Source organism: Panthera pardus, unplaced genomic scaffold, assembly GCF_024362965.1.
Source record: "Panthera pardus isolate Hobbes unplaced genomic scaffold, ASM2436296v1 HiC_scaffold_12, whole genome shotgun sequence".
In the NCBI taxonomy this organism is placed as follows: domain Eukaryota; kingdom Metazoa; phylum Chordata; class Mammalia; order Carnivora; family Felidae; genus Panthera; species Panthera pardus.
Window position 1 is genome coordinate 55,774,629 of NW_026526677.1, and position 12,315 is coordinate 55,786,943.

At 39.4% G+C, this 12,315-nt stretch overlaps 1 protein-coding gene across 2 annotated transcripts in view; it reads left to right on the forward strand.

The window, feature by feature from the left end:
- Nucleotides 1-12,315, forward strand: part of RNF121 (ring finger protein 121) — an 82,086-nt gene that overhangs the window by 21,905 nt on the left and 47,866 nt on the right. For both annotated transcript variants that reach the window (XM_019449669.2, XM_019449668.2), the window contains exons 2-3: nt 8,711-8,748; nt 11,618-11,759. In XM_019449669.2, coding sequence (XP_019305214.1) covers nt 8,711-8,748; nt 11,618-11,759 — 180 coding nt within the window. The remainder of the gene's footprint in view (nt 1-8,710; nt 8,749-11,617; nt 11,760-12,315) is intronic.

The following is a 12,315-nucleotide window of genomic DNA, read 5'->3' on the forward strand; positions in this document are numbered from 1 at the left end:
ACGATCTTCCTGTCCATGAGTTCGAGCCCCGCGTCAGGCTCTGTGTTGACAGCTCAGAGCCTGGAGCCTGTTTCAGATTCTGTGTCTCCCTCTCTCTGACCCTCCCCCGTTCATGCTCTGTCTCTCTCTGTCTCAAAAATAAATAAACGTTAAAAAAAAATAAAAAAAAACCCATCAATAAAATATTAACAAATCTGACAGTGTATAAAAAGAATCATACACCATGACTGAGTGGGATTTATCCCACGTGTGCAAGTTAATTCAGCGTTTGAGAATCATTTAATGTAACCCATCACATTGATAGGCTAAAGAAGAAAAATTACATAAATATATGAATAGATACAGAAAAAGCTCTTGACAAAATCCCATACCCATTTAAGATAATTCTCAGTGGCACAAGAACAGACAGATCAATGGAAGAGAATAGAGAACCCAGAAATGGACCCACAAACGTATGGCCAGCTAATCTTTGACAAAGCAGGAAAGAATATCCAGTGGAATAAAGACAGTCTCTTCAGCAAGTGGTGCTGGGAAAACTGGACAGCGACATTCAGAAGAATGAACCTGGACCACTTTCTTACACCATACACAAAAATAAACTCAAAATGGTTGAAAGACCTCAATGTAAGACAGGAAGCCATCAAAATCCTCAAGGAGAAAGCAGGATCTTGCCTGCAGCAACTTCTTAACACGTCTCTAGAGGCAAGGGAAACAAAAGCAAAAATGAACTACTGGGACCTCATCAAAATAAAAAGCTTCTGCACAGCAAAGGAAACAATCAGCAGAACTAAAAGGCAACCGACAGAATGGGAGAAGATATTTGCAAATGACATATCAGATAAAGGGTTAGTATCCAAAATCTATAAAGAACTTATCAAACTCAACACCCAAAAAACAATCCAGTGAAGAAATGGGTGAAAGACATGAATAGACACTTCTTCAAGGAAGACATCCAGATGGCCAACCGACACATGAAAAAATGCTCAACATCACTCATCATCAGGGAAATACAAATCAAAACCACAATGAGATACCACCTCACACCTGTCAGAATGACTAACATTAACAGCTCAGGCAGCAACAGATGTTGGCGAGGATGTGGAGAAAGAGGATCTCTTTTGCACTGCTGGTGGGAATGCAAACTGGTGCAGCCACTCTGGAAAACAGGATGGAGGTTCCTCAAAAAACTAAAAATAGAACTACCCTGTGACCCAGCAATTGCACTACTAGACATTTATCCAAGGGATACAGGTGTGCTGTTTTGAAGGGACACATGCACCCCCATGTTTATAGCAGCACTATCAACAAGAGCCAAAGTGTGGAAAGAGCCCAAATGTCCATCGATGGCTGAATGGATAAAGAAGATGTGGTATATATATACAATGGAGTATTACTCGGCAATCCAAAAGAATGAAATCTTGCCATTTGCAACTATGTGGATGGAACTGGAGGGTATTATGCTAAGTGAAATTAGGCAGAGAAAGAAAAAAATCAACAGGTGAACGTAAGGGAAGGGAAACAAAGATAATATAAAAACAGGGAGGGGGACAAAACAGAAGAGACTCATAAATATGGAGAACAAACAGAGTTACTGGAGTGGTTGTGGGAGTGGGAGATGGTCTAAATGGTTAAGGGGCACTAAGGAATCTACTCCTGAAATCATTGTTGCAGTATATGCTAACTAATTTGGATGTAAATTTTAAAAAATTAAAAAAAAAATCTGCATCTACAAAAAAAAAAGATAAAAATTCTCAGAAAACTAAAAATAGAGAGTAACTTAATCAAATTGATAAAGAATATCTACAAAAAAATTTGCAGCTAACATCATACTTGATGGTGAGAAACTTGAAGCTTTCCCAGTAAGGTTAAGAGCAACGTAAATGGTGTCTCCTCTCACCATGCTTTTCAACATCATACTGTATGGAAGGCCTAGCTAATACAGTAAGACAAGGGAGTAAAATGTATACAGATTTGGAGGGAAGAAATAAAACCACCTTTATTCACAGATGACATAACTGTCTATGTAGAAAATCCAAAAATGTCAACAAAAAATCTGGAACTATTATAGCAAGGTTTCAGGATGATATAAATCCAGCAAGGTTAATATAAAAAGAGCCAATTGCTTTCATATATATATATATATATATATATATATATATATATATATATATATATATATATATATATATATCACCAATGAACAAGTGGAATTTGAAATTAAAAACACAATACCGGCGCGTCTGAGTTGGTTGGGAGGTCAACTTCAGCTCAGGTCATGATCTCACGGGTTCGTGAGTTCGAGGCCCATGTCGGGCTCTGTGCTGATGGCTCAGAGCCTGGAGCCTTCTTCAGATTCGGTGTCTCCCTCTCTCTCTGCTCCTCCCCCTCTCATGTTCTGTCTCTCTCTGTCTCTCAGAAATAAATAAACGTTAAAATTAAAAACAAACAATACCATTTACTTTAGCTCCATGAAAATGACATCCTAGCATAAATGCTAGTATAAATCTAGCAAAATGTTTATAGGATCTATATGAGAAAAACTATGAAGCTCTGATCAAAATATTAAAGAAGAACTATTTAAATGGAGTGATATTCCGCGTTTAGGTATAGGAAGATTCAATGTTGTCAAGATGTCAGTTCTTCCCAGCTTGATTATAGATTTAGTGCAATGCCTGTCGGAATCCCAGCAAGTTACCTTGTGGATATTGACAAACTGATTCTAAACTTTATATGGAGAGGCAAAAGACCCAGAATAGCCAATACAGTATTAAAGGAGAAGAACAAAATTAAACACACTATTATGTCCACACAGTTGTTTATAGCAGCTTTATTCGTAGTTGCCAAATGTTGGAAGTAACCAAGATATCGTGAGTGGATAAATAAACTGTGGTACATCCAGACAATGGAATATTATTCATTAAGAAGAAATGAGCAATCAAACCATGAAAAAACAGAGGAGTCTTAAATGCATATTACTAAGTGAAAGAAGCCAATGTAAAAAGACTACATATGATTTTAACTATATGTCACTCTAGAAAAGGCAAAACCATAGAGACAGTAAAAAGATACGTATTTGCTAGGGATTAGGGGAGGATGGAATGATAAATAAGCAGAACACAGAATTTTTAGGACAGTGAAACTACTCTGTACGATACTTGAATGTTGTGTACACGTCCTTATAGGTTATATGTTTGTTAAGGTAAACTGAACTTTGGGTGAAATGATGTGTCAGTGTAGATTCATCAGTTGGGACAAATGTACTACTCTGGTGGGGGATGTTGATAATGGGGGAGGCTATGTGTGTTTGGGTGGAGGGGATATATGGCAAACGCTGTATTTTTTGTTCAGTTTTGCTGTAAGCCTAAAAATCCTCCAAAAAAGTCTATTTTTAAAAAATGGACAAAAGTCTGAATAAACTTTTCTCCAAAGTTAAGATATATAAATGGCCAATAAACATATGAAAAGATGCTCAGCGTCATTATCCATTAGGGAAATGCAAAATTGAAATCACATAGCGAAACCATTTCCCACCCACTTGGATGCGTTTATGAAAAAGAGAATAACAAGTATTGTTGAGGATGTGGAGAAATTGGAACGTTCACGCAGTGCTGGTGGGAATGTAAAATGGTGCAGCTGCTGTGGAAAACAGTTTGGCAGTTCTTCAAAAGGTTAAGCATAGAGTTACCATATGACCTAACAGTTTCACTCCTAGGTATATATCCTCAAGAGAAATGAAAACATGTCTACACAAAAGCTTGTAAATGAATGTTCGTAACAGCATTATTTTTAATAGCCAGAAAGTATAAACAACCCAAATGTCCATTAACTGTTGAGTGGATAGATATAATGTAGTATATCCATACAGTGCAGTGTTATTTAGCAATAAAAAGGAATTAACTGCAGTACATGCTACAACCTGATGAACATTGAAAACATGCTAAGTGAAAGAAGCCAATCTCAAAAGACCACATACTGTATGATCCCATTTTTATGAAATGTCTAGAATAGGCAATCTATAGATAGAGACAGAAAGTAAATGAGTGTCTTCTTGGGCTGGGGGAGGATGGAGAGTGACTGCTAACTGGTATGTGGTTTCTTCTTATGGTGGTAAAATGTTTCAAACTTACACAGTGGTGATGGTGGCACAACTCTGTGAATATACAGAAAAGGACTGTGGATGAATTTATGGTATGTGAATTAGATCTCAGAAAAGCTGTTATTAAAATAATCAGGTACATAGAAGTATATGTCTTTGGACACATTGTGGAATGTGAGTGCTGGGATGCAATAGCAGCAGTAGCAATGCTTTAATGGGCGTATGAATTATCTGGCTATCTTATTAAGTGTAGATTCTGATTCAGGAGGTCTGGGATGGAGTCTTGAGATTCTGTTTCTTAATAAGCTCTCACGGTGCTGATGCTGCTGGACTATGCCCCATGCTTAGCAAGGCAGTAGAGGATATTTGTTTCTTCATTGAATGGGGTCAGTCTAAAGAGCCTTCCTGGAGCCAGGAGGATTTGGCCAGCATTTTGTACCAAGGCAGAATTGGTTTGGTGGAACAGAGGGCATTAATGGACAAAGTAACCAGCCTGTGTAAAGACTCAGAGACCAGAGGGGATCTGATACTTGAGGGGGTGGGACAGGAGGCCTATTTGTGGGGTTACATGGGTGGGTCCCTGAGTCTTTTACACCAGAGCATTTTCTATTTTTATGAAATTTTCTCTTGCCCTCTGCCTGACATTTTGGTTTATTCTTTCAAATCTGGACTTAGGTAGATTGGCATAACTATAGGTGCCTTGTGAGCTTCTAGGAGAGGGGTGAGTGGTTGGCAAGAAAACATTCTGTATGTGGGTCTTGGGAGTTGGATGTCAGCCCATCAATCAGTAACCATGCCTAGAGAGCCTCCCTAGTTAGCTAACCTGAGCTCTGGACAGGGCACAATCAAGACTGTCTTACTTCTTGGACCCAGATGAATAAACTCATTAATGAGGGAGCAAATAAAGCTGTATTTCCAGATGGTACAGGTTAATTATAGTTGTAGTTTAGAGCTTTCCTTGTCTTTCCACTTGCACTTGAAGACCAGTTTGTATCTAATGTAAATAATCGCTTGGTTCAGGAGGCAAATATTAAAGCCAAATCATATCTTTACTCTTAGGATTCACAGTACTCCATGAAGTGCTAAATGGTCCTGTAAGTCCAAGTCCAATCTCAGCCTTAGTGTTTGCCTTTCTGAGCTGTTTTCTCTGAGGCTCTGAAAGCATTACTGTTCTGTGCTTCACCAGCATTTGGTTCCCCAGCCTCTCCTGTTACTTTATAAAGTACTTCCACTCTCCCAGGAGGAAAGGCAATGAAATCGCATGGTGACCTGGAATGTTCTTACGTTCACAGCCCCACAATGAAATCAGAAGTCTTATTCTTTATTTTCCAGATGGAGAGACAGTATAGACTATATGGACAGTAGCATGCTTGACCACTATCTCATGGAGAGGCACCCCTGTGTCTGGCCTAGTTCTTTGGATCTTCCTTAGTTTTTCCTTCAATAGACTTGTCTGGCTTCTTTGAACATGTAGTTATGTTGTCTTGGTTTTGTCTTGTCTTGTTTTGTTTTGACATAGAGTTTTTTAAACATGATTTTCTGGGTGCTTCCTGGTGTCAAATGAATACTTCTTTCCCAGATGCTTATTAAGTACTTTTCAAGTGTTTGTTTATACTCCCATTTAAGCATCTCCAGGTAAGGTGCTGGTTTGTCAGCATACTTATCATATTGTAGAGAATTGTGTTCAATTCCTTCAGTACTCACTGAGTGCGTAATATATGCTCAGCTCTGTTCTGTTCTCCTTGAAAGACACAAAGCTGTGTATTCTCCTTGGCGCTGTGGGATCTTCCAGGTTTCTGGGATGGGAGCAAGTTACACAAAAGCAGGCTAGGAATAGAGTGAAGCAAACAAGGCACTTAGGGTACAAACTTTAAGGAGACACTCACTTTCAAGGTCATGCAAGTGGAGGATTAGTACCTGACAGTGAGTGCCTCCTTAAATTTTGAGCCCTAGGTCCCTTGCTTACCCCGACCTTAATGCTGGTCCTGCCTTAAGAAGCAGTTAGATCACTTGGCAATCATGTCTAAGATAACATAAGACTATGAATGAATGGCATGGAACAGTGCTTCTAAAATTTAATGTGCATACAGATCATCTGGAGATCTTATTAAAAGGAGGATTCTGGGGGTGCCTGGGTGGCTCAGTCAGTTAAGCATCCAACTCTTCATTCGGCTCAGGTCACGATCTCATGGTTTGTGGGATCAAGCCCTGTGTCAGGCTCTGCACTGACAGCACAGAGCCTGCTTTGGGTTCTCTCTCTCTCTACTCTCTTTGCCCCTCCCCATGCTCATGCACTCATGCTTATAATAAACTTTTTTTTTTTTTTTTAATTCTGATTCAGTGGGTCTGGAGTGATGCCTGAGATTCTGCATTTCTAACAAGCACCCAAATAAAGTTGACACTAGCCTTTGTACTACACTTTGAGTGAGAAGGAGAAAAATCCATGCTTGAGAAAACCAGAGGACCACATTCACTAAGCTAGAGGATCAGGGAAGGCTTCTCCAGAGAAGGTGAAATTGCAGCTGGTTCCTCAAAGGACAAGTTGGACTTGGATGGGAAAAAAGAGAGGGAGACATGGCAATCAAAAGGAAGGATATGCAAAGGCTAGAGACAGGAATGAGACCCATGTGTTTTGGGACAATGAACAGACTGGTTTGGCAAGATGCAGGTTCAAGTTGGAAAAAAGGAAAAGAGTTTTGATACGTAGTGTGAAACCATATGGATTGTTTCTTTAGAAATATGGTCCTTAATTGTCTGCTCAGGTACTGCCCAAATGGGCATTTCCATTTCTTCTCTTTTTTTTTTTTTTTTTAATTTTTTTAAATGTTTATTCACTTTTTGAGAGACAGAGACAGAGTGTGAGCAGGGCAGGAGCAGAGAGAGAGGGAAACACAGAATCCGAAGCAGGCTCCAGGCTCTGAGCTGTCAGCACAGAGCCCGATGTGGGACTCGAACTCATGAACCGAGATCGTGACCTGAGCCAAAGTCAGACACTTAACCAACTGAGCCACCCAGGCACCCTGGGCATTTCCATTTCTTATATCCACTTGTCCTTCTGGGATACTCTGGGGCCTCTTTTTTTCCGGGGGAGATGAAGGCCTGAGTCAGGACACCTGAATATATTCTGTGAGGCATTGTGTGAATTAGGAAAAGAGAGGAGGTGGTTGACTTCATTATCCTGATTGGCTGGGTGAAGCCTTGAGATGTTGTTGTTGTTTTTGTTTTGTTTTGTTTTAACTTAGCTGGGACATGTAGAAATCAGAAAGCCCTCCCTAAAGAGTGATGGGAGTACACAATACACACATATAAAAGGATGCCTGGTAAATATGTGCTGATTTGACTCAGTAGGAGAGTTCTGCCCATTTTAAATCAAACATTCCATGTAAAGTACTTTTCTGAAATTATCATAGGAACAGTGGGAAATTGGGCCTTGAACATCATAGGTACTAAAAGAATATTTGTTGATTGATACATTTGAGAATTGTCTCTCCTCTTGACATCAAGAAACATTTTCAGTTCAGGTCAGTAAAAGAATGTATGAAAGTAATGTTTTTGACTTATGTACTGACACTTGGGTATGCTTTTGTGTGGCTGCAAGGAAGCAGAAGACTGCTTTCTGAGTCCTGAACTCAAAGAGTTTATTTTTGGGCAGTGGTTTTCAACTGGAGGCAGTTTTCTTTCCACAGGGGACATTTTACAATGTCTGTAGACATAGTTGCTTCTGTGGAGATGCTATTGGCATCTAGAGGGTGAGGCCAGGGATGCTGCTAAAACATCCTACAGTGTACAGAGAACTCCCCACCCCACCAAAAAAATGAACCAGTCTCAAATATCCCTAATGTCAAGGTTGAGAAACCCTGTTCTAAAAGGACAAGACTAACAAATAGAACCAGAACTTTGAAGTTGGAAGGCCATACTACTAGTTAATAGCAGAGCAGACTGAAGCTTAGTTCACCCTAGTCTAATGTTTTGCCTGATGCCATAAAGCCATTTAGACTCAAACAGCATTATATGACAAAATATTTTATTTAGCTTCATCTCCCACTAATTCTGATTCATACTTTTTGCTCTAGCCATACTCATTTATTTGTATGCTATACAAATAAATAAATAAAGTTGTATGCAACTTTATTCCTTCATGTTTATGTTAGTCCCTTTGCCTGGAACATTTATTTCTCTTATTTTTTCATCTGGATGATATTTCACATCTCCTCTGGGAACTCTCTCCAATCTATAACACCCCAGATTGGATCAGAAGCCATTTCTTTATTCTTCTCTAACTAGTCCTCAGCATATAATAAAGAAATTTTCTGTATATATGTGTGACTTCCTGACAAGGCTGTGAACATCTTAGGGGTTAGAGTTACTCTCCTATCCTCATTGCCTTGCATATACATACAATATACTGTCAGTCATAGACATGAGACAAAGTAAGTGGTTAGAGAAGGGAGAGATCAGTGGGAAATAGAGTATTGGGGAAGGTTCCATACAGATTATGACACTTGAAAGCTTCTTGTAATTCCTTGAAGATAATGATGAATGTATGAGCACCTTATGTTGGGCAGGGATAGTTCTCAGACAGTAATGGATTTTTCTTGTGGTGTCTTTCTACAGGTTGATATGTCGGACCTCTCCCCAGAGGAGCAATGGAGGTAAGTGTGACAGTGTGGGCCCCTTAGGCTGGAAACTATAAATTAATCCTACTAATAGAGTTGTATATCTTCCCTTTTGCTAACTTGGCTGTGGGGAGGCAGTGACTCTTGACCAGTAAGACAGGTCATTTGGGATCTTTCCCAGTACTTGGGTTACTCCTGAGTAGCTCCTTCAGTCCTGGGGAGTAAATAGGTAATTGCACCAAACCATTTATTTGGGTTTGAACACTACTAGTTCTGCCATTTCCTAGCTGTGCGGTCTTCGGCAAGTTACTTAGTTTCTTACTACCTTAATTTTACCAGTTTGCACAATGAAGATTACGACAGTACCTGTACCGTATAGAGTAGTTGTGGGGATTAATATATGTGAAAATCTTAGAACAATGCCTGGCATGTGGTAAGCTTCCAGTAAGTGTTGATTATCATCATTAATATCATTATCCATGAACAGGGCAGAGAGCTCTGGGTGAAAAATGAGAGATGTGTCTTCTGATCTCAACTCTGCTACTAACATGTTTTGTAACCAGAGTGAGTCAACAAATATTGTCATGATTACTCATCAGTAAAGAACTTTCAGAGTGCTTACCCCACAAACTTCACAAGGTAGCTGACCAATGAGCTGAAATCAACCATGTAGACTTTATTAATAGTGCAAAACCCCCCTTCATTTAGATTATAAAAATGGAGAATTGCAAAGATACCAACTTATATGACAAACCCAGCAAGATTTTAGGTGACTGTAAGCTTAATATGTACTAGTTTTTTACCTCAGCTATCAAAACATTCCAAAATTTGGAAGATGTTTCTAAAAATATATTATCTGCTTTAGGGTGGTGATAGTTCCACCGTGCTCTGCTTCACTGAGTCCACATTGATTTTGTTGTAAACACTGTATATTAAGAAGATCTTTAGCTAGATAATGTCTAGAAGAAGGCAACCAGGTTTAATGGTTTTCACATTATATTATATGAATAGTGTTGAAAAGAACTGTTAGCCTAAAAGGGCACAGAAAAGTGATAGTAGGAAGAGGATAGTTTTTGTTTTTGTTTTTAAATAAGATCATGACAAATCTTTGAAAGAGCAGCGCTGGGTAAGAAGAGTGAAAATATCCTTTGTTGTTCCAGAGTATAAGATTAGGTCCAACGGATTGAAGCTATAGATAGATATTTTGTCTCGTTATCAGAGACAGCTTTAATAATTGTGGTATAGTGAACTTCTGCCCTTAAAGCATTGGAATTTTATTTCTTCATAACACATGTGAACACCTACAATGTGCCAGACACATAGTTCCCTAACTACTTTAAGAGGCAGATGTTCTCAGCCAGTGGAAGTATTCAAACAAATATTATAAAGATAATGTTTGCATTGGGTGGGAACCTGAACTAGATCTTCTCCGGTATTTTCTAGATATTTCTTTGATTTTTTGTTGTGTACATCCATTCAGTCATATACTGTCTGCGAATAAGAAATTTATGTCTTGTTATCTTTATAACTCCCCACAGTCTTTAGGTTTTTAAAATGCCCTTTGCCCTTTTAGTTTAGCTTATCCTCACAACAACCCTATGAGGGAAGCAGCAAAGATATGGACTCTTTTTGACAAATGAAGAAATTGTGATGTAGAGATGTGAATTTTCTTGGCCAAGGCCACATGGATGTCTGAACCTAAGTTTTTCTGACTTACACTCCATATTTTCTTTTTGTCAGATTCTCCCACCTAGGATAAACTCTTAGGTGCTGTGGCTGGCTGCTGACATTTGGCTGCCCACTCCGCTACCATGTTTCTTCCCTAACATTTTATTATGAAAAATCTCAGAAAAATTGAAAGAATTACACAGTAAACACCTTTACACCCACCATCTAGATTGTACAATTAACTCTTTGCTTTATCATTTATCTCTTATGTAATTCATCCCATTGGGTTCTTCTTGCATAGTCTCTCATTGCTCCTGGGAACTCTATGAAGATACCATTTATGTTGTCCTATCCCTCTCTCCCTAATATCCCCATGCATGGAGAATTTGCATAAAAGCTCCTGACTACAGGCTGTATTTATATTTAGTTTTCTAACTCCTTCCTTTTTTCTCTCTGTTGGCTGACTCTGACCCAGAATGGTAGGATTGACTCTTTTGCATTCTTAGAGGAAGCTCTTTGCCTATATTGGCCAAGGGAATCACTTGTTGCCAGTCCTCTGGACCAGAGAATGCCTGTCTTAGATTATATGAGTTTTCGGTTGTACTCTTCCTTGAGCCCTTGAGGAGGCTATTTACCTGTGGACACTGATGGTGTAGTCACTGTTGAATTAGTATAAAGTTGAAGCAGTCCAGATTTTTCAGGCATTAACTAGCTTTCAGAATCCCTGGTCCTGACAGAGAGGGTAGGACAAATAAAGCAAGACTTTAACCCTGGAATTAGTACACATCTGCAGTATTACTTCTTAATTGGTGTCATAATATCACTGAGTAGGATTATGAGACTTTATAGCTATAACCTTTTCTCTGGGTTACTTTCTCCTTCCAGTGACAGGTTGAAATAGGACTGAAATGGGCAGTGACTACAGGCTTCACCTGGGACCTCTTTCCTACAGGAAAGGTGTCAGCTGTTTCTGCTCTTGCAGGTGGGCAGCAGACAACCCACCTTTAACTCCAGTAGCTGAATTTTTGACTGGGGCCCACAGAGCTCTGGTTCTATCCCCCAGTGCCTGTTCTCTAAGATGTGTATTTTTCTATTCTCTAATTTGTACAGTACCTTGCAGCTGCAAAGCACAAGAATATGTTCTGAGCTATGGGATGGTGGGATGTCCCTGGAAAGCATTGCTATTTTACCATCACACCATCCCTGACCTGCCTTACCTCATCTGTTTGGCTTTCAGGGTTGAGCACGCACGCATGCATGCCAAGCACCGTGGCCATGAAGCCATGCACGCTGAAATGGTCCTCATCCTCATCGCTACTTTGGTGGTGGCCCAGCTGCTTCTGGTACAGTGGAAACAGAGGCACCCCCGCTCCTACAATGTAAGCTACTTTGCCTCTCACTTCTTTGTATGACATTCATCAACAGACCCTTAGTATTCTGGGGTCCAGCCTAACCCAGGCCACATATAGGTGGGGAATGGACAATAGTAATAAACTTTATATATGAATGGTGAAGAGTGTATGGCAAATGTGTGTTGAAGAGGCAAGTAATCCAGATTGTGAAAATAGGGATAGAACCTAAGGCTACTTCCATGGCCAGAAAAGGTAGGTCTTCCCTTGTAAACATTTTGGGACAGATTCATGAGGAGGTGTTCATCAGAAACTATTCAAATAGAGGGAGAGGTGATCGCTTTATTGGGAAGACCAAGCCTCCGAGTAAATATTACAGGTAGGATTTAGATTTAAAAAAAAAAAAAAAAAAAAAAAAGTAATAATTGAGGAAATGAAGAACAAAACATGTAAAACATATAGAAAATGTATAGCTGAATGGCAGAAGGAAACCCTCCCTTATTGGTAATTACTTTAAATGGTTTAAATTCTTCTATTAAAAGGCAGAGATTGGCAGACTGGTTTAAAAACCCCATGAGAGGGGTGC